The following is a 26318-nucleotide window of genomic DNA, read 5'->3' on the forward strand; positions in this document are numbered from 1 at the left end:
GGCAGGGGTGGGAGGGTGGGAGGGATCCACTGGGGCCTCAGCAGGCCCAGCTCGTCCCCACTGCGGCACCTACATGGGGAGGAAGGGCGTTCCTCCCCGTGCTTCCCGCCCAGGACTTTGGGCTCCTTTGTGTCTCCTAGCTGCCCGTTCCATGAGGGACACGGCTGGCCTGTGGCTCCCAGCCACCCTGTATCCCTGTCACAGCATCTCTCCCCAGACTGGACACGGGAAGGCCGCTGTGGATGCCCTGTACTCACTGCTTGCCCACCCGACCCACGGCCAGCTCTGCTCAGGCTGCCCTGGGGCTGGTCGCTGTCACGGCCCCAAGGGGGGAACTTGTCTTGGGGATGTGTGCTCCTGCTTCCTGCCCCGCCTTGGCGGCCAGCTCCCCTGGTTCCCCTGGGCCCAGCTCCAGGAGGCTGAGGAAGGTAAGCCCACCACCCCTGCTCCCCCCTTATTCCCCTTGCCTGAGACTTGGCAGAGGGGACAGGGGACAGACCCCAGCCGGCAGGGAACGTCTCCGCTCTGGGTCCGGCCCCACCTCCCTGGCCAGTGTGCAGATCTGACGTTGGTGGTGGGCTTTGCTGGGTGCACAGGCTCTTGTGCCCTTCTCTGTGGCAGGGCCCTCTGTCCTGTTCAGCTGTGGCCTGGGGAGGCCCATCTGGCAGCTAGGAGCTGTCACTTGGGCTTCCTTACCCTGTGTCTGGGGCGGGGCCATCCAGGGTCACTTGGAGGAGGGAGGAGGGTAGAATAGGCCTGGGCACCCTAAGTCCTGGATGTGGGGAACAACTCTGAGGAAGTCGATGAGGCTTTCTGTTGGGTTCCGGGAACCCTGCGGGGGGATCCTCTGGCCTGCGCCAACGCCCTCCTGCCCCCTTTGAGAAGCCACCAGAAGACTGCATGATTTGAGGGAGCCGCCTTTGGCCCGGCAGCTTCTGGAAAACAAGCCCCTTGAGGCCCAATCTTGGGTCCTGTCAGGGAAACAGCCCTAAGTTGCTGGGAAGAAGGGAGACGTCTGGGGTCAGGGTCAAGGGGGCAGGGAGGCTGTCAGGGGAGGAGACCCCCTTCCCTGTGGCCATTGGAGGGATGGAAAAGACACCATGGTTGGTGGGGCCCAAGGGAGGAGCCCCTTATCCTAAGAAAGGGCTGAGAAAGGGCCAGCTTTCTGCTTGGCAGTCTTGGGCTCCCTACTTCCTGCCTGGAGGCCAGTGCAGGCCAGCACTCCTGCCAGGAGGGGCACTGTCGTGCTGGGGGCCCTCTCCTCGGGACCTTGAACTCACGTGAGTGTGGAGTGTAGGGGAGAGGTCCGGGGGCCGCAGAGGAAAGTTGGGGGCTGCTGGGACTATTATCTGATGCTCTAGAACTACACGAGGTCACCGAGGCCAGTGAGTGCTCACCAAGGTTTCTGGGGACTAGTGTTTGCCGGGGGTCGGCTAGGCGGTGAGGAGAGCAGGTGTGTCGACACAGGAAGGCAGGCTGGAGGTGAGTGGGGTGGAAGGGAGGGAAGGAGAGAGGGGAAGGCGAGGAAGGGAGGAAAGGTCAGAGAGGCAGTGCCCAGAATGAGCGGGAGGGGCGGGGGCCAGCTCTTCACCCTCCGGGTCCAGTTGCCCCAGCAAAGCACCCGCGGTTATTGCTTAACAATGCATCCCCCAGTAGCCTACGTGTCTCTCCAGATCTGTGCATACACAGCCTCCTCCGTTTTAAATCTTTTTAAAACTTTTTGGCCGTGCCATGCAGCCTGCGGGATCTTAGTTCCCCAGCCAGGGATGGAACCCGTGCCCCGGAAGTGGAAGTGCCAAGTCCTAACCACTGGATGGCCAGGGAAGGCATAATTAATTTTCCAGACAGTGGCAGACTCCCCCCCCCGGCCCCTCCCATTTTGCAGCACCACCACCAGGTGAGAGTCCTGGTTCCCAGGCTTCGAGCACAGTGCACTGTCACTCCTCAAGGGGTGGGGGACATATGCAACCTGAGATGGCTTAGAGACCATGTGGTCTCTTAACTGTGATTTTGTTTTTTATTTTCAATTTCTTTCAGCTGAGGAAAAATTCACATAACATAAAAATAACCGTTAGCCATTTAAAAATGCGCATTTCAGTGGCAATGAGTATATTCGCAATGTTGTGCAACCATCACCTCTATCTACTCCCAGAATATTTTTATCGTCTTAAAAGGTGAGAAGAGGGCTCCCCTGGTGGCGCAGTGGTTGAGAGTCCACCTGCCGATGCAGGGGACACGGGTTCGTGCCCCGGTCCGGGAAGATCCCACATGCCGCGGAGCGGCTGGGCCCGTGAGCCATGGCCGCTGGGCCTGCGCGTCCGGAGCCTGTGCTCCACGGTGGGAGAGGCCACAGCAGTGAGAGGCCCGCATACCGCAAAAAAAAAAAAAAAAAAAAAAAGTGAGAAGAAATGTCTATTGTTTTAGCTACTCAGTTTGTGGAACTTTGTTACAGCAGCCACAGGAAACTTATACGCCTTACTTAGACCACACAGAAAAATGAACTTGACATGGGTTGTAGACCTAAAAGTAAAAGCTAAAACTAAAACTATATATAAATAAAACATGGGGGAAAACCTTTGTGACCTTGGTCTATGCAAAGTTTTCTTAGACAGGAGACAAAAAACAATCATAAAAGGAAAAACTGATAAATTAGACTTCATCAAAAATCCAAACTTTTGCTCTTTAAAAGATACTATTATGAAAATGAAAAGACAATACACTGGCTTGGAGAAAAGAAAATATTTTTATGACAGAGGGCTTGTATCCAGGATATGTTTTGCATGCACGTGCGCACGTGTGCGCGCGCACACACACACACGTAAACTCCTGCAAGTCAATAAAAATGAGACAAACATCCTAATTTTAAAAAACGGGCAAAAGGGACTTCCCTGGTGGTCCAGTGGTTAGGACTCTGTGCTTCCACCGCTAGGGGGCACAGGTTCGATCCCCGGTCAGGGAACTAAGATCCTTCATGCCCTGTGCATGTGGCCGAATGAGGAACAAAAAAACAGGCAAAAGATTTGAATACACAATGTCACAAAAGATGAATAAGAATGGCAATAGCAACACAACATTGTAAATCAATTATACTCCAATAATTTTTTTTAAAAAACGGTAAAAAACAAGTGAAAAGATGCTCACCAGCTTCATGGTGACAGCAAGCAGATGGGCAGCCACCTGGGGCTGGGCGGAGGGAACCCAGAGGGGCCTCTGGGCTGATGGAAATGGCCTGTATCTTGGCTGGAGGGTGGTTAAAAGGGGTATGTATTTGTCAAAACTCATTGAACTGTACCCTTAAAGTGGGGTCATTTATTGTCTGTAAATTATACCCCAATAAAGCTCATTTTAAAAGAAAACAGGAAAAGAAGGCAACTAATGAAACTGGTTACCTAAAGGGGTCGGAGGGAACCGGGCGATAGGGATGCGAGGGAGTGATGTTCCTCTGGATGTGTCTCTTCTGATGCAGTTTTGACTTCTGGACACATGTTGCTATTTTACATACTAAAAATAAATCAACAGGATGGGGGGAAAAGCTAAAACGGAATACAAACAAATTCTCCCAAGTGTATTTCAAATGAATAACATAGCTATATTAAAAGGAAAGATTTTTCGTTTTTGGCTGTGCTCTTCTTGGCTTGTGGGATCTCGGTTCCCCGACCAGGGATTGAACCCGGGCCACGGCAGTGAAAGCCTAACCACTAGGCCACCAGGGAACTCCCATAAAGGGAAATTTTTTTTAAAAGCTACCCAAGGGACTTCCCTGGTGGTTCAGTGGTTAAGAATCCATCTTCCAATGCAGGGGATGGGGGTTCGATCCCTGTTTCTGGGAACTAAGATACCATGAGTGGCACGGCCAAAAAAACAAAAACAAAACAAAAAACCAATAATGGATTACAGTCCATCGAATAAAATCCACATCCCCGAGTCCACACTGATAATGAATATATAGATAGATGAACAGAGGAGCTGTTCCTGACAGGAGAATGCCAATGAATGAATGTAGGAGGGATCATGGAGGGAGAAGAATCACTGTTTTGTAACCATCAGAGTAATCATTGATTTAGGCAAGAATTATCAATGACTGGTAACATTTTGATAAAAACAGAATATTTACCTAGTTTCAAAGTATCTTCCTACAAGCTGCTTTTTAGTTACAAAGGGAAAAATAATAACTGTCCACTTGAGAAACTGGCAGTCACCACCTTAACCAAATGCTTAAAGTTAACATCACAGTGAAGGGACAAAACAATAACACTTGCCTCCTGATAAGAAGCACAGAGAGGGCCTGGTAGCCTCCCAACACCACACAGCCCAAATCGCACCCTGAGAAAACATCGGACAAATCCAACCTGAGGACGTTCTGCCAAACACCTGGCCTGCACTCTTCAAAAATGTCCATGTCATGAAAGGCCAAGAAAAGCAGAGGAATATTCCAGATTAAAGGGAACCAAAGAGACATGAGAACGAATGCCATGTGGGATCCTAGACTGGATCCTGGATCAGAAAAAACATCATGAGGACAATTGGTGAAACTCGAATGAGACCTTAGATAAAATAATATTATCGTATTAACATTAACATTTCTGATGTTGATAGTTATACTTTGGTTATGTAAGAGTCCATAATAATTATACAGTAATTATGCTGTGGTTATGAAATACAGAATGAAGTATTTAGGGGCAAAGGGGTAAGCTGTATGCAGACATAGTTACTTAGACATAGTTGATAGCTTACTTAGACATAGTTGATAAAAATATTATTTTTATATGTAATAAACACATATGCACCCACAAGTGAGAGGGAGAGAGAGAATGAGAAAGCAAATGGAACAAAATATGAACTCGTGGTGAATGTGGGTTAAGGGTACATGGGAGCTTTCTGTACTATTCTTACAGCTTTTTTGTAAGTCTGAAATAATTTCAAATTGTTAAAAAGAAAGCTACCGCTTCTATCCAACATTGACTGGAGGGTGTAGCCAGGGCAATTAGGCAACACAATGAAATAAAAGGCGTCCAGATTGGAAAGGAAGAAGTAAAACTATCTCTATTCTCAGATGACATAATCTTGTAGGTGCGAAATCCTAATAATCTTCTAAAAAATATATTAGAACTAATAAATGAGTTCAGCAAAGTTGCGGGATGAAAGATCATCACACAAAAATCAATCGTACTTCTGTACCATAGCAGTAAACAATTTTGTTTACAATAGCATTATAAAGAATAAAATACTTAGGAATGAATTTAACAATAGAAATGCAAGACTTGTACACTGTGAACTAGACAATGTCATTGAAAGACAATAAAGAAAACCTGAATAAATGGAAAAATATTTAGTTAGGGTTCTCCAGAGTAACAGAACAGGACACACACACACACACACACACACACACACACACACACACACGATTTATTTTGAGCAATTAGCTCATGAGATTGTGAGGGCTGGCAAGGTGGCAAGTCTAAAATTTGTAGAGCAGGTCGGCAAGCTGCAGCCTCAAGCAGGACTTCTACGTTACAGTCTTGAGGCAGAATATCTATTTCTCCTGGAAACCTCAGTTTTTGCTTTTAAGGCCTTCAACTGAGTGGACAAGACTCACCCACATTATGGAGGGTAATCTTTACTTAAAGTCAACCGATTGTCGATGTTGACCACACCTACAAAATTCCTTCACAGCAACACTTAGATGAGAGTTTGATTAAATAGCTGCAGACTACAGCCTCGCCAAGTTGAAATTAACACACATAAAGTTAATCATTACAGCCCATGCTCATGGATGGAAAGAATCTTGTTAAGATGGCAACACTCTCCAATTGATTTACAGATTCAATTCAATCCCTATCAAACTCTTGCTGGCTTTTTTGAAGAAACTGACAAGCTCATCCTCAAATTCATATGGGGCAGACCGGGAGGACTGCTAAGGGGTATATGGGGGCTTGCTTCAAGGGTGATGAGAATGTTTTGGAATCTGGTAGTGGGGATGGTTGCACAACTTTGTGAATATACTAAAAGTCATTGAATGTTACACTTTACATGAGTGACTTACATGACAGATGAATTATAGGTCAATAAATCTGTTTAAAAAGAAAAGGAGGGCTTCCCTGGTGGCGCAGTGGTAGAGAGTCCGCCTGCCGATGCAGGGGACACGGGTTCGTGCCCCGGTCCGGGAAGATCCCACGTGCCGCGGAGTGGCTGGGCCCGTGAGCCATGGCCGCTGAGCCTGCGCGTCCGGAGCCTGTGCTCCACAACGGGAGAGGCCACAACAGTGAGAGGCCCGCGTACCAAAAAAAAAAAAAAAAAAAGAAAAGGAAACCAAGGGAATGAAATCCTCCGATTCAGGGCCGCGGTGGCTGGCTGGGGAAGGGGCCAGGTGTAAATGGCCGACAGCCTCAAGTCCTCGTGCTTAGCATCTGCATGTTATTAGCCGCGGGCCCTCCGGATTAAGGACCGTCGGGGGGAGAGTATCCTGAGCCAGGACCGCGAGTCCCCGGCTGGTGTGCGCCCTAAGGATTGGGACACCGGAGGCCGCGCACCGGCGGCAGGTGGCCCCGGGCGCGCCTCCGAGCACCGGGGCGGGGTCTGCGCGTGCCCCGGGTCCTGGGGGTGTGTGGCGCGGGGGCGCGCGGGTCCCAGGGTTGCGGGAGGCGGCGGTCCGGGGCGGGGGGTGGCGGGGGAGAGGCGCGCGCCGCGGACGCGGCCATTGCGCGAGGGGGGTCGGCTCGCTGGGCGGGGACCCGGGCCGCTCACGGGGGCCCGGGCTAAGCACTGGGCCTCTCCCGGCCCCAGGGAGGGGCGGCCCCCGCCCGCGAGCCCTGCCGCTCGGCCCTCCCTGGGCGCCCCCGCCCGGCGCGGTGGTACGGTCCGGGTTTAAAAGGCCCTGGCGGCCGCGGGCCGGCCCAGTGTGTGGGCGGTGGCGGCGGCGCGGGCGCGCGGGGTGTAAGGCGAGGGGTGCGGCGGCGGGGGCGCGCGAGTGGGGCGGTGTGGGGCTCGAGGGCGCGTCCACGTGGCCGGCGGGCGGCCACCCGGAGCCAGCGGCGGCGGAGGGACAGGTAGGTGGCCTCCATCCCCCCGCCGCCTGTGCGGGGCCGGCCTGCTCGGCGGCCCTGGACTCCGGCAGCTCGGGGATTCGGCTCGGCCTTTAAGGGGTCGGGCCCTGCCCCTGCCTCTCGGGCGCCGGCCTGACTGGTCCTTCGTGCCTGGCGCCGGTAGGGACGGTCCGTCCGCGGCTAGCCCCCGGCCCGATGGGGACCCTTTGTGGCGGAGGAGCGGCCCCTGCAAGGACTGCTGCGGCGCCTCCATCCACTAGGGTCCTCGTGGATCTGCCGGGGGGGGGTGGGCAATCCCTGGTGGGGGCAGGGCGAGCCGGGCAGGCAGCACCGCGCGGGGCGTTGGGGAGCGGGCGCTAGAGCCAGGTCTCTGCGAGGGTCTGTCCCCACCCTCGGGCTCTGCTGGCAGGGCCGTAGCAGAGAGGCTGGGTGTGCCTGTGATGCCCGAGGCTCCCGGTTACAGGCTGAGGTTTGGGATGGGCACTTGGGCTGCAAATTCTGCCTTTCCAGGTCTCCCTCCCGACCTGTCCCATCCCCATTCTTAGGCCTGTATTCCTGTGCGGTGTGGAGGAGGTGAGGGTGGCATTAGGCCTCCCTTCTCCGTCTTCCTTTCTTCTCTGGCTCTTGCATTAAGGATCCAGGATGCGGACCTGACAAAAGAGCCCCAGAGAGATGATCAGCCTGAGCTGAAACTTTGCAGTTCCAAGCTGGGTCTTCTCCTTGTTCTAGCAAATGCATTTTTTCCCCTTTCCTTGGTTGCTGCCTTGGTTTGGTTCCCCGCACCCTCCCCAAGCTGAGTAACTTGGTCTCCCTTGGGGCTTGGGCACTGAGAGGGTATCGCTGAGCCCTGCCCCCTTGGCTGCCACGACACTTCTCTGCTGTCTTTGCTGCCTGGCGCTGGCCGAGGGCTGGGTGTGGCCTAGGGGTGAAGACCCAGCCAAGCCTAGTACTGCTCCTGTGGTCCCCCACCCCGTCTCCCCAAAGTCTCAGCTGTGTTTCAGAATGCTGCTCCCCTTCCATAGGGGTCCTTGGGCCCCCCTGCATCTCCCCTTCCCCAGCTAACGTGTGGATTCGGAGGGAGAGCCACGCAGGGCTGCCTGGGCATCCGTCTGGCTGTGCCTGAGCAGAGCCTGACTTATGTCTGTCTCTGTGCTTTGCTCTGGGGGCAGGCGACTCGGCTTTGTGTTCCAGCCGGTAGGCTAGGCAGGCTCCTCCTGGACAGCCAGCAGACGGAGGCCCCTGGGGCGAGGAGGCAGCCGGGGCCAGGAAGGTGGAAGTGGCAGCCCTGGTTCCCATCTGGTCTCAGGCTTTGATGCCTCAGACCTCTGTCCTGGGGTGGTGTCCTGACACCAATTTGCGATTGTTCTCTCCCTACCTTTTCTCCTTTCCCCAGCTAGGGTGTGAGGCACGTCTGTGGCCTTGGCTTGCCCACGGTTGGGTTGCTCTTGTGTGCGGCTGGCCACCCTCAGCTCTGGGATCTGGTGTTTGGCTTCTCCTTCCTGGAGGGCCCCCCACCCTGCCTTTCCTAGCATCTGGCTCTGCTGCCCCCTTGGGTGTGGCCCAGCTGAGGCGAGGCCTCCTGGCTCCTTTCCAGCAGTGGGTGGGGGATGATTGATGGCCCCCAAGTCTGCCTGTGCTCTCTGTTCACTCGTGCGCCCTGGCGGAGGCCCCTCCTCTTTCCCAGCCGTGGTCGCCATCTGGGGCTCTGGTATGGTGGTGGGCGACTGGCCTCCACCCTCTGTGGCGTGGCTCTCGGCCTGCTGGGGGCCCTAGGCCAGGCAGGGCCGGAGGCGGCTGGGCGCCCTGGGCCGGGGGCCTCTGACCGGCACTCCCCGTCTCTCCTCAGGCCCACCCCCGGGGCAGCTGCCGGCCATGCCCGCCGTCGGCCTCCTCTTGCTGTTCCTCCTTGCCGTGGGGCGGGCCCTGGGTGGCAGCACGCCCTTCCCTGCCTTCTCAGTGACGGACACCTCGCTCACCCATCTGGCCGTGCACCGGGTGACCGGGGAGGTGTTTGTGGGTGCGGTGAATCGCGTCTTCAAGCTGGCCCCCAACCTGACCGAGCTGCGGGTCCACGTCACGGGGCCCGTCGAGGACAACGCTCGCTGCTACCCACCCCCCAGCATGCGTGTCTGTGCCCACCGCCTGGCGCCTGTGGACAACGTGAACAAGCTGCTGCTCATAGACTACGCAGCCCGCCGCCTGGTGGCCTGCGGCAGCATCTGGCAGGGCATCTGCCAGTTCCTGCGCCTGGACGACCTCTTCAAGCTGGGCGAGCCGCACCACCGCAAGGAGCACTACCTCTCGGGGGCCCAGGAGCCGGACTCCATGGCGGGCGTCATCGTGGAGCAGGGCCAGGGGCCCAGCAAGCTGTTCGTGGGCACCGCCGTGGATGGCAAGTCTGAGTACTTCCCCACGCTGAGCTCCCGAAAGCTCATCGGCGACGAGGACGGTGCCGACATGTTCAGTCTGGTGGGTGAGCCCGCCCACCTGCTCGGGCTCTCGCAGGCTGTCCGGCCCCCAACCCCTCCCCCACCTCCCTTCTCGCCCCTCTGAAGAGCCAGCTCCCGTGCCCTCCTGCCTTCACTCTGTCCTGGCTCTGCCTCTGGAGCCTTTCTGGCCTGGGGTCCTGTGACCACGTGGGTCGGGGGCAGGGAGATTGTGAGGGAAGACCCCCGGGGGCCATGTTGTGGGCGCAGGGCCAGGCTGGGTGGCGGGGGCCCAGGGGCCACGGTTGGGGAGGTCGAGGGTGGACCTAGGCCTCGTCCCAGGCTGTGTCCTCCACCTGCTCCCCAGGTGTACCAGGACGAGTTCGTCTCCTCTCAGATCAAGATCCCCTCAGACACGCTGTCCTTGTACCCAGCCTTCGACATCTATTACGTCTACGGCTTCGTGAGCGCCTCCTTCGTGTACTTCCTGACACTGCAGCTGGATACCCAGCAGACACTGCTGGACACGGCAGGCGAGAAATTCTTCACGTCCAAGATCGTGCGCATGTGCTCGGGGGACTCGGAGTTCTACTCGTACGTGGAGTTCCCCATCGGCTGCTCCTGGCGCGGCGTGGAGTACCGCCTGGTGCAGAGCGCCCACCTGGCCAAGCCCGGCCTGCTGCTGGCCCAGGCCCTGGGTGTGCCGGCCGACGAGGACGTCCTCTTCACCATCTTCTCTCAGGGCCAGAAGAACCGGGCCAGCCCGCCGCGGCAGACCATCCTCTGCCTCTTTACCCTCAGCAGCATCAACGCCCACATCCGGCGCCGCATCCAGTCCTGCTACCGTGGGGAGGGCACGCTGGCCCTGCCTTGGCTGCTGAACAAGGAGCTGCCCTGTATCAACACCGTGAGCCCTCACCCGCCCCACCCCTGCCCCCGGGCTGGGCCCTCTGCCCCTTCCTGGGTGTGCGGGGCCAGCCCAGGCGGTCGTATGGCAGCTGATGGGCCGCCGCGTGTGCCAGCCTGGGCTCAGTCTTGGGAACGACAGCTTAGCCCGGGGTCCCCCGCCCCCGTCCTCCCCTCCCTGCCTCTGCTGCTACCCACCACCTCTCTGTGTGGACCAGCTTGCTCTCCCCGCTGCTGCCTGCTCGCCTCCCTCCTCAGCCCCCGATTTCCTGTGGGGTCCTGGGGCAAACAGTTGGTCTTGGCTGGTAAGGAGCGAGCTCCAGATTCTGCTCCCTCCTAGAACGTGGGCTCTCATTGCCTCTGTCCAGCTGGTGCCCCAGGCTCTTACTCACGCGTCCTCCTCCTGTCTCCCCAGCCCATGCAGATAAACGGAAACTTCTGCGGGCTGGTGTTGAACCAGCCGCTGGGCGGCCTGCACGTGATCGAGGGCCTGCCCCTGCTAGCCGACAGTACTGATGGCATGGCCAGTGTGGCTGCCTACCCCTACCAGCAGCACTCTGTGGTCTTCATCGGCACCCGCAGCGGCAGTCTGAAGAAGGTGAGCCCCGGAGCGCTCGGCGTGTGGGCGTCAGGGCGCACTGAGTTGCAGACGAGGGCTGGGGTCAAGAACGTGCGGCTGAGCCCTGCAGCACCTTGGATGGGGCCTGGCCCCTGGGGGAAGGGGGACTTCCCAGGCTGGGGCCCAGGAGCCCAGCTGTGCTCCACGGATGGCCTCTCAGCCACCCATGCTTGCAGTGCCACCGCCCGCCGTGGCCTGAACCGCTGGCTTCCTGTGGCTCTGGGGGCAGACCGGGCCCACCTCCGGTGCTCCCTACTGGGAGAGCAGGAGCCGTCGTTGCTGGGTCCTCAGTCGAATGAACGAGGAGACAAATGTGGACCTAACCCTCCTTGCCCTCTTGTCCCCTCATGGGCACGGGGGCTGCAGTGCCGGCAGGGCCGCAGCTGCTCCTGTTCCAGGGTGTTCTGAAGGGACAGGAGTCAGGACAACTGCCGCATTCCCTTCCTGCTCACCTGGGGGATGTGGGGCTGTCCCTGGGGGCAGGTTTGTGAAGGGAGCCACCGAGCTCTTGGGGCCTGGTCTGCTTCCCTCCTGGTCCCCGTCTTGCATCTGTCACAGCTTTATTGGGGTGTAAGTGCCGTGTCACAACCCCCCCTCCCCGTTTAAAGCATACATCTCAGTGATTTCAGTAAGTCCGCGGAGTTACTCAAGCATAACCGCTATCTCATTCCAGGATGTTGCCATGATCCTAAAAATCCCTTCCCTTTTAGCTTTCACACTTTCCCTGTCCCCCAACTCTGGGCAACGCTCATCTCTGTCTCTGTGTCCTGGGAGCTTTTTTGGATTGGCTGTGTCACACCCAAGGGCCTCCAGGGGGCAGCCCTGGCGTCCTCCTTCCCTGGTCTGTGAGAAAGGGGGCGGCGGGCAGGCTGGGTCCCTGGCTCGAGAATAGGACGCCTGGGAGCGTGGGGTGCTGCTGTGGCGTCAGGTGGCTGGTCTCGTGGCCCAGGTACGGGTCGACGGCTCTCAGGAGGCCCACCTGTATGAGACGGTGCCTGTGGTGGACGGCAGCCCCATACTCCGCGACCTGCTCTTCAGCCCCGACCACCGGCACGTCTACCTCCTGAGCGAGAAGCAGGTGGGCCCGACAGGTGGTGCGGCGGGGTGGGACGGGGGTGGGGCGGGTGCTGACACGGCTGCCCCCAGGTGAGCCAGCTCCCGGTGGAGACCTGCGAGCAGTACCCAAGCTGCGCCGCCTGCCTGGGCTCGGGGGACCCGCACTGTGGGTGGTGTGTGCTGCAGCACAGGTGAGGAGCCGCTCGAGTGCCCACTCCCCCGAGCTGTGCCCCTGTGGCCTCCCCCTCCCTGCCCTTCTACTTTCTCCAGCTAGCGAGTGGAACCTCTACCCCGAGTGACATCCCTCGGACCCCAGGGGGTGAGGCCGAGGCATGCGGCTGCCTGGTGCCGTGGGCTGGGCCAGCTGTCCCCTCCGTCCCCCCCAGGCCCCCGCTGCACTCCCGCTCCGGGCCTTGCTGGGGCAGCTGTGGGATGGGCCTGGCCTGACCCCGCGCAGATGCTGCCGCCATGGGGCCTGTCCAGGCGCCTCGGCCCCGCGTGGCTTCGCCAAGGAGCTGAGCAAGTGTGTCCAGGTGCGGGTCCGGCCCAACAATGTGTCGGTGACGTCGCCTGGGGTGCAGGTGAGTGGTGCGGAGCGTGCGGGTGTAGAGGCCCGTGCACACGTGTTGGGGGCGCTCCCAGCTCTGGGCCCTCTGCTTCCTCCAGCTGACCGTGGCCATAAGCAACGTGCCGGACCTCAGTGCGGGCGTGAGCTGTGCCTTCGAGGAGGTGACCGAGAGCGAGGCCGTCCTGCTGCCCTCTGGAGAGTTACACTGTCCCTCGCCTTCCCTGCAGGAGCTCCGGGCTCTCACCCGGGGGCACGGTCAGTGGCTGGGCCGCGGGGGGCAGGGCTGCTCTCTGTCCACGGCTCACGTGTGGCTCCCCTGGGCTCGCTGCAGGGGCCGCGCGCACCGTGCAGCTGCAGCTGCTCTCCAAGGAGAGCGGCGTGAGCTTTGCTGGGGCTGACTTCGTCTTCTACAACTGCAGCGCCCTCCAGTCGTGAGTACCGGCCCCCCGACCCCTGTCCCCGTGTCTCTGTTGCTCGCGGTGTCGGGTAGGCCTCAGGCGGGCCCCGGTGCCTTTTGCCTTTGGCTCCCCGTGTGTCCCGCAGGTGGGACGGTGAGGGGCCAGGCCCGGTCTTCCCCGTGATTTCTTTTTTTTTTTTTTTTAACATCTTTATTGGGGTATAATTGCTTTACAATGGTGTGTTAGTTTCTGCTTTATAACAAAGTGAATCAGTCATACATAAACATATGTTCCCATATGTCTTCCCTGTTGCGTCTCCCTCCCTCCCACCCTCCCTATCCCACCCCTCCAGGCGGTCACAAAGCACCGAGCCAATATCCCTGTGCCATGCGGCTGCTTCCCACTAGCTATCTACCTTACTACGTTTGTTAGTGTGTATATGCCCATGACTCTCTCTCGCCCTGTCACAGCTCACCCTTCCCCTTCCCCATAACCTCAAGTCCGTTCTCTAGGTTCCCCGTGATTTCTGAAGCCTCTCCCCTCTAGGTGCATGTCCTGCGTCGGCAGCCCTTACCCCTGCCACTGGTGTAAGTACCGCCACGTGTGTACCAGCCACCCCCACGAGTGCTCCTTCCAGGAGGGCAGGGTCCACAGCCCCGAGGTGAGGCGCGCGCCACACGCGAAGGGGCTGGGCTCTTTTCTGCCTTCGGTCTTGGGGTTTTCTTGGAGCCCCCTTAACTGGGGGCCAGCCCAGCTGGCTGATGGGCATTCTCCTCTCAGGGCTGCCCTGAGATCCTGCCCAGCGGGGACCTCCTGATCCCAGCAGGTGTCACGCAGCCTCTCACCCTGCGGGCCAAGAACCTGCCGCAGCCCCAGTCGGGCCAGAAGAACTACGAGTGTGTGGTCCGGGTGCAGGGGCGGCAGCAGCGGGTGCCTGCCGTCCGCTTCAACAGCAGCAGCGTGCAGTGCCAGAACGCCTCGGTGAGGCCCACCCGCCCCGCCTCCCTCGGGGGTCCAGGCTGTGCGGGGCTGGGCGTGGTGCAGATCTGTGCCCAGCAGACTCTTCTAGAAGCCTCAGCTGACAGTGGCCAGGGACCTTCTGAGTCTCCTGCTGGGGATTTCTGAGCTGGGGGAGGGGCGGTCTGTCACCTTCACTGGGGTCATGCGGGTCCCTCTCCCCCAGTACTCCTATGAAGGTGACGAGTATGGTGACACCGAGCTGGACTTCTCCGTGGTCTGGGATGGAGATTTCCCCATCGACAAGCCCGCTACCTTCCGAGGTGACCGGCGGGATGGGGCCGAGGAGCTCGCCTCCTGGGGCGGAGAAGGCACGTGCTGGGGCCGGGCCCACAGGGGACCCTTCGTCGGGGCCCGTAGCTGCCCCCCAGCGGCGCCTTCTGTGCCCACAGCCCTCCTGTACAAGTGCTGGGCGCAGCGGCCCAGCTGTGGCCTCTGCCTCAAGGCTGACCCTCGCTTCAACTGTGGCTGGTGCATCTCGGAGCATAGGTGCCAGCTGCGGGCCCACTGCCCGGCCCCCAAGACCAACTGGGTGCACCCAAACCAGAAGGGCGCTCGCTGCAGCCACCCCCGCATTGCCCAGGTGGGCCTCCCCACCACCCGCCGCCCTCTGGGTACCCACTGCCTCGGCTCACCCTCCCGCCTCCCCTCCTGCTCCGCAGATCCACCCGCTCATGGGGCCCAAGGAGGGAGGCACCCGGATCACCATCGTGGGCGAGAACCTGGGCCTCACCTCCCGAGACGTGGGCCTGCGGGTGGCCGGCGTGCGCTGCAACTCCATCCCCGCCGAGTACGTCAGTGCCGAGAGGTGAGTGCAGCTGTGCGGGCGCTGGGCCTCCCCGCAGCCTGTGGCCGGGCGCCCGGGCCTGACCTCCGACCTGACCCGACCCCTAGGATCGTGTGTGAGATGGAGGAGTCGCTGGTGCCCAGCCCGCCACCAGGGCCTGCGGAGCTCTGCATCAGCGACTGCTCGGCTGACTTCCGCACGCAGTCTGAGCAGCTCTACAGTTTCGTGGTACGTGGGCTGCCCGCCCCCTTCCCTCTCCCACTCCTTCCTGGCAGGGGCTGTGGCCTGGCCCTGTTGGGCGCCCGCCGTCTCCCCGCTCCCCTCAGGGCTGCTTCTCCCGTAGACGCCCACGTTCGACCGCGTGAGTCCCAGTCGGGGCCCAGCCTCGGGGGGCACGCGGATCACCATTTCCGGTCATTCTCTGGACGCCGGCAGCAGAGTCACAGTGACCGTGAGAGACGGCGAGTGCCAGTTCGTGAGGTGAGTGTTGCAGGCGGGGGCCGTGGGGCCGGCAGGTGGCAGCCCTGGGCAGCCTGCTCCAAGTCCCCGCTTGCTGGCGTAGGAGGGATGCGGAAGCAATCGTGTGCATCTCGCCTGTCTCCACCCTGGGCCCGAGCCAGGCCTCCATCACCCTGGCCATCGACCGCGCCAACATCTCCAGTCCCGGCGTCCTCTACACCTACACCCAGGACCCCACCGTCACTCGCCTCGAGCCCACCTGGAGCATCATCAAGTAAGGCCCTCGGGAGAATGGGCCTGGCTGGCAGAGGGGAGGCTGGGGGCCAGGCCTCGCCTGGTGACCAGGTGACCTAGGGTTGGGGAGGCCCTGGGCTCCCATGGCAGCCTCGATAACACTCCAGGGCTGGGCTCAGGGTGGTGGGGAGGAAGCCTGAGGCCCCTCACCCCCATACCTAGTGGAAGCACCTCCATCACCGTGAGTGGGACCCACCTGCTGACGGTCCAGGAGCCCCGGGTCCGGGCCAAGTACCGAGGCATCGAGACCACCAACGTGAGTGCCAGCTGCCGCCATCCCACCCCTGACCCTCTGCCCGCTGTGGCCTCACGTGCTGGGCTGCCCACCTTTGTCCCCACAGACGTGCCAGGTGATCAACGACACCGCCATGCTGTGTAAGGCCCCTGGCATCTTCCTGGGGCGGCCCCAGCCGCAGGCCCAGGGTGAGCACCCTGACGAGTTCGGCTTCCTGCTGGACCACGTGCAGACGGCCCGTTCCCTCAACCGGTCCTCCTTCACCTACTACCCCGACCCCAGCTTCGAGCCACTTGGGCCCTCTGGGGTCCTGGATGTCAAACCTGGCTCCCACGTAGTGCTGAAGGTGCCAGTGTGGTGGGCGCCTAGGGCGGGAGGGGCGGGGCGGTGGGGAGCCCTGGCCAGCAGCGCTCTCCATCTGCAGGGCAAGAATCTGATCCCTGCGGCGGCCGGCAGCTCCCGCCTCAACTACACGGTGCTGATCGGGGGCCAGCCGTGCACGCTCACCGTCTCGGACACGCAACTCCTGTGCGACTCCCCCAGCCAGACGGGCCGGCAGCCGGTCATGGTGGGTAGGGGGCAGGGAGGCTGCCAGAGCAGCCTGGGGCGGGGGTGCGGGTCAGCTTACGGCGCCTGTCCCTGCAGGTGCTGGTGGGCGGCCTGGAGTTCTGGCTGGGCACCCTGCACATCACGGCCGACCGGGCGCTGAGCCTGCCGGCCGTGGTGGGGCTGGCGGCGGGGGGCGCGCTTCTGCTGCTGGCCATCACTGCCGTGCTGGTCGCCTACAAACGCAAGACTCAGGATGCCGACCGCACGCTCAAGCGCCTCCAGCTCCAGATGGACAACTTGGAATCCCGGGTGGCCCTGGAATGCAAGGAAGGTGCCTGCATGAGGGTGGGGGTGGGGCAGGTGGCAGGGGCTCCCTCCTCCCTCTCTGCTCACTGTCTCTCACCGGCCCTCCCCAGCCTTCGCTGAGCTGCAGACAGACATCAACGAGCTGACGAACCACATGGATGGCGTGCAGATCCCCTTCCTGGACTACCGGACCTACGCCGTGCGCGTGCTCTTCCCGGGCATCGAGGCCCACCCAGTGCTCAAGGAGCTGGATGTGAGTGCCCCCTGTTGCCTGCCCATGCCCTGTCACCCCCAGGGCCACCTCCACCGTCTGAGATGCCCTGTCCCCCCCGCCCCCAGACACCCCCCAATGTCGAGAAGGCCCTGCGTCTCTTTGGGCAGCTGCTGCACAGCCGCGCCTTCGTGCTCACCTTTATCCACACTCTGGAGGCTCAGAGCAGCTTCTCCATGCGCGACCGTGGCACTGTGGCCTCGCTCACTATGGTGGCCCTGCAGAGCCGCCTCGATTATGCCACGGGGCTGCTCAAGCAACTGCTGGCGGACCTCATCGAGAAGAACCTCGAGAGCAAGAACCACCCAAAGCTGCTCCTGCGCAGGTACTTGGGTCCCCCTCCGCCAGCCCTGCCCCTCCCCTGGGAAGCCCAGCCCTGCCCGGCCGGGGCCCCAGCACCCCTTTCACCCTAGGACCGAGTCCGTGGCTGAGAAGATGCTCACCAACTGGTTCACCTTCCTGCTGCATAAGTTTCTGAAGGTGCGTGCGCTCAAAGGGCAAGCGGGGGGCGAGGGGATGTGAGGAAGCAGTCGGCCGCAGGCGGGCGGCAAGCTGTGTCCCGGCCCTGGCTGCAGGAGTGCGCCGGGGAGCCGCTCTTCCTGCTGTTCTGCGCCATCAAGCAGCAGATGGAGAAGGGCCCCATCGACGCCATCACGGGCGAGGCGCGCTACTCCCTGAGCGAGGACAAGCTCATCCGCCAGCAGATCGACTACAAGACGCTGGTGAGCGGGGGTCCAGGTGCGCAGGGTATCGGGCCTGAGGGGAAGCCTCACCCAGGACCCACCCTGTGGTCCCCCTCGCCCTCAGACCCTGCACTGTGTGTGCCCGGAGAGCGAGGGCAGCGCTCAGGTCCCGGTGAAGGTTCTCAATTGTGACAGTATCACCCAGGCCAAAGACAAGCTGCTAGATGCTGTGTACAAGGGCATCCCCTACTCTCAGCGTCCCAGAGCTGAGGACATGGACCTAGGTGAGGCCCCTGCCCTCTCCTCCTGGGCCCCCCCACCTCCTGTGGCCACGTTACCTTGGCTGGCGTTCACTCTCCCCACCTGAGCTCTGTCCTCTGAGGGCAGTGGGCCCAGGGTCCCAGGGCTCATGGAGCAGGACCTCAGAGCTGCCTGTGGCCCGCAGAGTGGCGCCAGGGCCGCATGGCCCGCATCATTCTCCAGGATGAGGATGTCACCACCAAAATCGAGTGTGACTGGAAGAGGGTCAACTCACTGGCCCACTACCAGGTGAGGAGCCGGAGGTCGCCTCACGCCCAGGGCCCTTGTGAGCCATGGCCCTGCCCTGAGGCCACAGGAGTAGGGGTCCCGGCCCCTCCCCTCTCTGGCCCCCGCGCCACAGGCCCCCCTTGGGTAGCCGCCCCACATGTGCCCTGCCGGGCCAGGGTAGGCGGTGGCTCAGGCCCCTTGGCTTCTCGGCCTCCTGCATTGCCCCCCTCTCTGTCTCTGGGATTTGCAGGTAACAGACGGTTCCTTGGTGGCACTGGTGCCCAAACAAGTGTCAGCCTACAACATGGCCAACTCCTTCACCTTCACCCGCTCTCTCAGCCGTTATGGTAGGCGTCCTCGGTGTGGGGTCTCTGCTGGCCCCATGCCCTGCAAGGCTGTGTCGGCCATCGTGGGGAACCCCCAGCCCCACCCCGTCTGAGCAGCCAGCCTGGCTCTGGCGGCCCCCCTGGACCCTGCTCTCAGGAGGTCTCTAGTTCCTTAGAGCCTAGAAGTGCAGTGGGCCCGTGAGAGCAGACGGGCCCCCTCGGCCTGCAGGGCTCCCGGGATGGAGGGGAGCGAGAGCCACGGCGATGGCTGGTGTGGCCCCACTGGCCTAAGGGGCACACCACCCTCTGCCCCAGAGAGCTTGCTCCGCACGGCCAGCAGCCCTGACAGCCTCCGCTCTCGGGCACCCATGATCACGCCCGACCAGGAGACGGGCACCAAGCTGTGGCACCTGGTGAAGAACCACGACCATGCCGACCACCGAGAGGGAGACCGAGGCAGCAAGATGGTCTCGGAGATCTACCTGACGCGGCTGCTGGCCACCAAGGTGTGGGCCTGCCCCGCGCCACCCTGGCCTTAGTGCACGTGCCTTGTAGCCTGGCCTTGGCCCTGGGGTTGGCCTGGGCTGCCTGGGGAAGGGGCCACTGGATTGTTCCAATCCCAAGGGACTTGCTCAACGCTTTTGCCACGGGAACTGCCACCCTGAGGTCGAGGCCAAGCTTGTCTGAGGGGTGGTGGCTGAGCAGGGAAGCCCTGCTCGTTGTCAAGCCTCCCCGTCCCCATCTGTCCTGCCGTGGGGACGTCCCGCCCTGGCTCCCCGTCAGCTGGTGTCCTTGCTGCGCCCCTGCAGGGCACACTGCAGAAGTTCGTGGACGACCTCTTCGAGACCGTGTTCAGCACGGCGCACCGGGGCTCGGCCCTGCCCCTGGCCATCAAGTACATGTTCGACTTCCTGGACGAGCAGGCCGACCAGCGGCAGATCGGCGATCCCGACGTGCGCCACACCTGGAAGAGCAACTGGTACTGCCGTGCACCGGCCCGCGGGCGGGGGCGTGAGGAGGCTTGGCTGGGGCTCGGGGACCACGGTCAGGATGCCGGCGGGGGCTTGGCTGGTCACCCTGGCAGGAGAGGACAGCGGCCTGGCACTGATGGTGCCGCCGAGCACAGAGAGCAAGTGCGTCTGATTCCGCAGGTGGGCTCTGCCAGGGCTTTGGGCGTCTGGGATGTGGGTAGTGTGGCCAGCGCCCAGAGGTGCCCTTGGCCCTGCTGCTCACCTGGTGATACCGCTGACACAGGGCAGAGGTAACCAGAAGCCCGGTCCCGGGGTTAGCCGTGCGAGGGGGGCGCGTTGAAACTCACCGAGGACGGAAGACCGTCCACTCTGACTTCTCACTGCTTGAAGTCAGGCAGAAAATTAAAGAAGAGGCTGCCAGCTCGCAGTGTGTCACTCTCGCTGCCTGTGGGCCTGCGGAGGTGAGCGCGGATGGGAGGGTGTGTGCAGGGAGATCGCGGAGCTGCGGGCCTTTGTCCCTCTGTCCAGCCTGCCCCTGCGCTTCTGGGTGAACGTGATCAAGAACCCGCAGTTCGTGTTCGACATCCACAAGAGCAGCATCACGGACGCCTGCCTGTCGGTGGTGGCCCAGACCTTCATGGACTCCTGCTCGACGTCCGAGCACCGCCTGGGCAAGGACTCGCCCTCCAACAAGCTGCTCTACGCCAAGGACATCCCCAGCTACAAGAGCTGGGTGGAGAGGTGGGCCCCAGTGTGTGGGGAGGCGGGGCCGGGACCCCAGGGGACGCGGCTGCTGGCGAGGGAAGAAGGCCCGGAGGCTGGCCTGGCAGCCGGGGTAGGGGCTTTGGCTTCTGTGGCGCGTGCTGGCACGACCTCCTCGGGGCCCCAACAGGTACTACCGGGACATCGCCAAGATGGCGTCCATCAGTGACCAGGACATGGACGCGTACCTGGTGGAGCAGTCCCGTCTCCATGCCAGTGACTTCAACGTCCTGAGCGCGCTCAGTGAGCTCTATTTCTACGTTACCAAGTACCGCCAGGAGGTGCGTGCCACCCCCTCGGGCCCCTGCTCTTTGGCTCTGAGGGTACAGCTGGTGGCAAAGGCAGGGGCGTGGTGGGGGTCAGCGAGCCCAGCTCTTGGACTCCTCACAGTTCCTCCCCCAACCAGGCCCTTAAGGTGGCACAGGTGACACGCTCTGTAGATGCTGGGATTTGAGGGACCCAGTAGAGAAGCCACTGGCTGGAGCGCAAAGTTCTGGTCCGGCAGAAGTTAGGGGCCGGGAGCACACGGAGGGCTGGGTTGACGGGCTGGGGCCAAAGGTAGGCGCGGTCAGCCCACCTGCCCGGTTTGTGGCTGGAGAGTCAGGGAAGACAGATGCGCCGGCTCCAGGGGTGGATTCCTGGCTGGAGATGAGAATGGGTGGGCCCGGACAGGGCCCCGAGCCTGGATGAGCTCCCCAAGGCGGGGGCCATGGGCAGCTGGAGAGGGAGACGTGGCCCAAGAACTTGAGTGGCCCTGGGACATTCAAGAGGTGGCAGAGAAGAGGGGGGACCGGCTGCAGAGTCTGAGGAGGCTCGGGAGGGGCCCCCGAGTGCCAGACGGGTCCTGGAACACGCGTGAGGACCATACCCACCCCCGCCCTGGGCGTCAGGGAGGAGGGAGAGATGGGCTCTGTCGGGTGCTGCCCACGGTCACGGAAGGTGAGGCCCGAGGTCGCGGAGACCTGGGTGAGAGAGGTCTGGGGTGGGGTGGGGGTTAGGAGGGATGGGAACGGGGGGCCTCCAGTCCAGACCACCCTGTGGGAGGGGCTGTGTGCTGGCTGTTGGAAGGCGGGAAGAGGTTGTGCAGTCGGAGGAGGGGTTGGGGTCAAGGAGGAGCTGCGGGCCCTTTCGGAGGCCAGCCGCTGGGCCCCTCCCACGTGGGAGGGGTGGGGGGCATCGGGGGTGGGGCTTGGCCAGGAGGAGCCCGCCCCTCAAGAGCCCGGCTCTGGGCCTCTTCCCGCAGGTTCTCACCGCTCTGGACCGAGATGCCTCTTGCCGGAAGCAGAAGCTGCGCCAGAAGTTGGAACATATCATCGGCCTCGCATCCAGCAACAGCTAAGGGAGGTGGACCCCGTGAGGAGGGGGCTTCTCAGTCCTGAGCCGTACTCCCGTGCAGAGGGGCGTCTCCCGCCTGGGTCCCGGGGCTGAGCCCTGGATCGGGTGGCATGAGGTCACCGGGCCAAGATGCCCCTGGCACAGCCGGGCCCCCGTCATTAGTGCCTTGCTTTGGGCCCTGCATGGGGAGGGGGTGACCGGACCAAGCCCCCCACCCCGGCAGCAGCAATACCCCCGCCCTCCTGCCCTCGTGCCGGGGGTTGTGGTTGCCCCTGCCCTCCTTGCTATTTATACCCCAACCACCTATTTATTTAATTTATCTCCACCTCACCGTCGTCTCCATCTGTAAATACGCGCCCCCTCCTCCCCCGGACCCCCTACCCCCCCCCCCCCACCCCCGAGGTTGCCAGCCTCACTCACCTTCTCTCCTTGAGCCCTCCCGGCTCCCCTGTGACATGGTCAGCCTTGGCCTAGCCTCTGGCCCCGCCCCCTTGCCCTGGCTGGCCCCACCCATGCCGAGGACGGGGCCTCGGCACCAGCAGTCCTTGGGGCCGGTGAGGCACCGAAGTTGCCCTCGGACGGTGGCTCGGCCAAGGGGTCCCCCTGCGGCCACTGCAGCAGCCCCTCCAGACTTCTCGGGCCGGGACTGTACCCCCTCCCGGGGCCCCGTTCTCTCTGAGCGCCTGGAGAGCTCGAACCAGGCTCCTGCCAGGGCGTGAGCTGGGCCTGGGAGCACCGAACCTCCCTTCTCCGGGCCCTGCTGCTAACCCCCCTCAGTGTGGTCTGCGCGTCCGGACCCCTCATCCTCCGCTGCCCTGTCCTGCGCCCGCCCCGAGGGGCAGAGGCAGCAGTGCCTTACTCCTTTGTCCTTCTGCCTCCTCAGAGGAATCTGGCCCCGGCCCGCGCTCCTGGAAACCCAATTGGCCCCTTTTTCTCTTTTTTGCATGAGGTTTTCTTTGTCCCTGTAATTTTTTTTCCTAATTAAATGTTGAGAAATGGATGCAGTGTGTGGCTTTGTCCTCGGGCAGGTGGCTGCTCCCAGAACGTGGAAGCAGGTGGGGAGGCTGTCGGACTCTGCATGAGCTGCTCGCCCTTGATGGGGGGAAGGGTGACTCGTTGCAGGGTTTCTGAGGACTTGAGGTGCTCTAGGGCGACGTCCAATCCATCAGTGAGTCCTGGTGGCTCCACCTTCAAGACACATGCAGAATCCGCGCCCTTCTCCCCACCTCCACTGCCCCCAACTGGTCCAAGCCGCCCTTGTTGCTTGCCTGGATGCCAGGGTCCCCATTTCTGCCCTGGCCGCCCTCAGCCTCTTCTCAGCTTGGGAGGCACTGGGACCCTCCCTCTTAACATACACGGTGGACCTTGTCCCCACTCTGTTCAAAACCATCCAGGGCTTCATGGCCCCCAAACGCCTTCATATCTGACAACTCTACTGTCCCAAGTGCACTGCAATCACTGTGCTCCTACCTCCCTCCTGCCTCTCACCCTCTTGTGCCACGCACCTGTTCAAGTAAGCCGGGTGGGGAGAAAGCAGGATGCGATGTTAAATAGAGCGGTCAGGAATGATTTCCGGGTGAGCCAGAGGGATCCCCAGAGGAAGAGGGTTCCAGACTGAAGAGAACCAGTGCAAAGGCCTTGAGGCAGTAGCCAGCCTGGCATGTTTTTTTTTTTTTTTTTAATAAACTTACTTGAGGGCTTCCCTGGTGGCGCAGTGGTTGAGAGTCCGCCTGCCGATGCAGGGAACACAGGTTCGTGCCCCGGTCTGGGAGGATCCCACATGCCGCGGAATGGCTGGGCCCGTGAGCCATGGCCGCTGAGCCTGCGCCTCTGGAGCCTGTGCTCCGCAACGGGAGAGGCCACAACAGTGAGAGGCCCGCGTACCGCAAAAAAAAAAAAAAAAAAAACCCAATAAACTTACTTGAGGCAGGAGCCAGCCTGGCATGTTTTTGTTTTTTTTTAATAAACATTTATTTATATTTTTGGCTGTGTTGGGTCTTTGTTGCTGCTCACGGGCTTTCTCTAGTTGCGGCGAGTGGGGGCTACTCTTCCTTGCGGTGTGCAGGCTTCTCATTGCGGTGGCTTCTCTTGGCGCGGAGCATAGGCTCTAGGCACGCGGGCTTCAGTAGTTGTGGCTCGCAGGCTCTAGAGCACAGGCTCAGTAGCTGTGGCGCACGGGCTTAGTTGCTCCGCGGCACGTGCGATCTTCCCGGACCAGGGCTCGAACCCATGTCCCCGGCATTGGCAGGCGGATTCGTAACCACTGAGCCACCAGGGAAGCTCCTGGCCTGGCATTTTTGAACAGTTAAGGAAGCCAGTGAGGCTGAACCACGATGAGCAAACGAAAGGGTGGGAGTGGAGAATATTGGAGAGGAAACGGGCTGGATTACATCTGGCATTTTTTTTTTTTGGCTGCACTGGATCCTCGTTGTTGGGTCTTCGTTGCTGCGCGCAGTCTTTCTCTAGTTGTGGCGAGCGGAAGCTACTCTTCGTTGCAGTGCACGGGCTTTTCATTGCGGTGGCTTCTCTTGCAGAGCTTGGGCTCTAGGCGCGCAGACTTCAGTAGTTGTGGCGCGCGGGCTCAGTAGTTGTGGCACATGGGCTTAGCTGCTCCGTGGCATGTGGGATGTTCCCGGACCACGGATTGAACCCGTGTCCCCTGCATTGGCAGGTGGATTCTCAACCACTGCGCCACCAGGGAAGTCCCTCACATCTGGCTTTTCAGGCCACTGTAAGTTCTTTGGCTTTGTCCCTAAGAGTCCCTTTTGGAGATTCTTTTTAACAGAAGAGTGACGCAATCTGACTTATGTTTTAAAGCAACCTGGCAGCTTCACCAGTTCACCTGTCAGGCCAAGGCAGTAGGCTGATTCTGGGCTTTGCTGGGTGAGGGAGGGAGAATCAGACTGACGTCGGGCCCTAGAGCCTGGGGTACTGTAGCTCGGGAGCTGCCGGCAGAGAGGATCGTGGGGATCTGCAGAGGGTCCCCCTGGAGTATCACGGGGTGCTGATCAGCACAAGTGTGTGAGGAAGCCGCCCCGGGCCTGGGAAAGGGCTGCCAGGAAGGACTACAGGGAACTATGCTCAGGGCTCAAGCAGGCCCTGGATGAGCACCTGTCCCCACTGGCCAGGATGGAAACCTCGGAATTCAAGAGGCCTGAGGGAGGGCACTCAGAAGGGTCTTGCCTCAGTAGCGGGAAAACAATTAATTCTACAGTAGAAGCTGCTCTAGCGCCATGTAGCAAATCTTAGAAGCAAGATTCTAAAGAATCAAATTGTCTCCGAATAACCGCAGCACCTGAGAACAAAGTTCGAGTATGTTTACGGACACAAAAGTAGCCAGCACCCAAGGGAAAGCACACAAGGTCTGCTATCCAAGCAAAACCACTTGGCATGAAAAGCGTAAGTAAAGACCAGCCCATTAGAAGGGGATAGATAGAGCAATCAATAAAAGGCAACCAGATTGGAAAGGAAGAAGTAAAACTCCCATGATCGCAGGGTATTTTAGAGGGAGCTAACTCCCCCTGCCCAGACCCTGAGCCAGGTGCGCCAGCAGTTTTCTTCACTGATCTGAAACAAAGCCAGTGAACTACAAAATTCCTAGCCTAGTGCTTCTGGGTTGTTTGCTCTTCTCACACACGCTCAGTTTTTAATTTTTGCGGGACACTAACCTAATGGTGACATAGATGTGGGGAAACCAGAATTGTGGTGGGAGGGCACAGTTTCTGGAGTGAGTAGAATAGAACCATTTGGGGAGGAGGCAGAGGGACAGTGGCGTGAAAGTGCTCAATTCTCATCTCCCCATCGATAATTAAAGTCTTAAAAATGGTTTTTAAAAAGGGAAGAAAGAAAAAGACCCTTGCTGTAGCCACCAGAGCTGCTGCGTGCTGGTGGGGGAGACGCTCCATCATCACCGTCATCGCCACGCCCACCGCCACCATCCCCAGCACCGGCATCTCCCTCCCTCCAGCCCACGCTGCCAGAGCTCTCTGGGTTCTGTGCCGGCAGACTCCGTTCACGCACATGCAGGAACAGGGACCGGATCTCCCCCGCACTGGCTTGAAAGAATCCCCTAAATGCAGCCAAAATATATGAAACACAGGCTGTGAAGAAACTGGGCCTCAGGTGAGGGAGGACCGTCAGGGATCTCTGGGAGCTGAGACCCCGAAGAGGTGAGCCGTGCAGCTTCCCCAGCTTGCTGTCTACACGGACTGTCCGGACCGAGTCCAGCCGCCTCCCCGGGTCTCGGGGGTGGATCGCAGAGCGCACGCAGCCGGAGTTGGCGGGTGGAGGACAGGAGAGGACACAGCAGCACAGGAAGAGAACCGTGCCCAAGGGCGGAGGGTCCATTGGAGCGCGCCGAGGACCACTGAGCAGCATCAGTGTGGAAGGGAACTCTGCGAGGCGGGGGACAGGGCCACCCAAAGGATGGAAGGTGAGTCTGCCCAGCGCTCGAGCAGGACAGGGACTGGCGGTCCCATTCTGGCGGTCCGCACCGGCCAGAATGCAAACCTCATAATTGGGGAGGCATCCTGAAGGGGGCTCAGAAGGCTCGCGCCTCAGTAGTGTGGGAAAAAAATGAATCCTATGGGACTTGCCTGGCGGTCCAGTGGTTAGAACTCCACACTTCCAATGCAGGAGGTGCGGGTTCGATCCCTGGTCGGGGAACTGAGATTCCACATGCCACGGGGTGCGGCCAAAAACTAAAAAAAAAAAAAAAAAAGTGAACCCTACACTGAAAGCTGCTCTGGTCCCACACAGCACATCTTCAAAGCAAGACTC

The 26318-nt window shown here is 60.5% G+C and overlaps 2 protein-coding genes across 9 annotated transcripts in view; one reads left to right on the top strand and one right to left on the bottom strand.

Moving 5' to 3' along the window:
- The first annotated feature begins 6787 nt into the window (after positions 1-6787).
- On the top strand, positions 6788-22539 carry PLXNA3 (plexin A3). 7 transcript variants are annotated; one of them, XM_004286665.4, is made up of 33 exons: positions 6889-7046; positions 8890-9512; positions 9837-10376; positions 10791-10973; positions 11944-12072; positions 12141-12241; positions 12508-12631; positions 12717-12873; positions 12950-13049; positions 13563-13677; positions 13797-13997; positions 14200-14296; positions 14426-14616; positions 14696-14841; positions 14928-15048; positions 15164-15300; positions 15383-15553; positions 15736-15829; positions 15915-16154; positions 16233-16376; positions 16454-16688; positions 16774-16916; positions 17003-17259; positions 17348-17414; positions 17510-17656; positions 17742-17901; positions 18063-18166; positions 18396-18492; positions 18787-18977; positions 19281-19450; positions 19971-20183; positions 20335-20485; positions 21448-22539. In XM_004286665.4, the coding sequence occupies exons 2-33, from the start codon at positions 8916-8918 to the stop codon at positions 21541-21543; spliced, it is 5619 nt and encodes a 1872-aa protein (XP_004286713.1). In that variant the 5' UTR covers positions 6889-7046; positions 8890-8915; the 3' UTR covers positions 21544-22539. The 7 variants fall into 7 exon arrangements, with proteins under 7 accessions (XP_033273970.1, XP_033273964.1, XP_033273966.1 ...); XM_033418073.2 differs by having other exon boundaries at positions 6800-7046; positions 14200-14616; positions 17045-17259; XM_033418075.2 differs by having other exon boundaries at positions 6887-7046; positions 13563-13603; positions 13843-13997; positions 14200-14616.
- The window catches only part of G6PD (glucose-6-phosphate dehydrogenase), a 61737-nt gene continuing 45027 nt past the window's right edge, over positions 9609-26318 (bottom strand). For both annotated transcript variants that reach the window (XM_049705162.1, XM_049705163.1), the window contains exon 13: positions 9609-9774. In XM_049705162.1, coding sequence (XP_049561119.1) covers positions 9624-9774 — 151 coding nt within the window. In that variant the 3' untranslated portion in view covers positions 9609-9623. The remainder of the gene's footprint in view (positions 9775-26318) is intronic.

The sequence above is a fragment of the Orcinus orca genome, chromosome X (genome assembly GCF_937001465.1).
Source record: "Orcinus orca chromosome X, mOrcOrc1.1, whole genome shotgun sequence".
Lineage (NCBI taxonomy): Eukaryota > Metazoa > Chordata > Mammalia > Artiodactyla > Delphinidae > Orcinus > Orcinus orca.

What these genes read in the sequence shown, in the direction of transcription:
- PLXNA3 (XM_033418071.2), top strand. Translation starts at nt 8,916, where the DNA reads ATGCCCGCCGTCGGCCTCCTCTTGCTGTTCCTCCTTGCCGTGGGGCGG. An exon ending in ACCTCCTGAGCGAGAAGCAG is followed by an intron (nt 12,073 to 12,140) that starts GTGGGCCCGACA and finishes GGCTGCCCCCAG; the next exon opens with GTGAGCCAGCTCCCGGTGGA. An exon ending in CGGGCCGGCAGCCGGTCATG is followed by an intron (nt 16,377 to 16,453) that starts GTGGGTAGGGGG and finishes CTGTCCCTGCAG; the next exon opens with GTGCTGGTGGGCGGCCTGGA.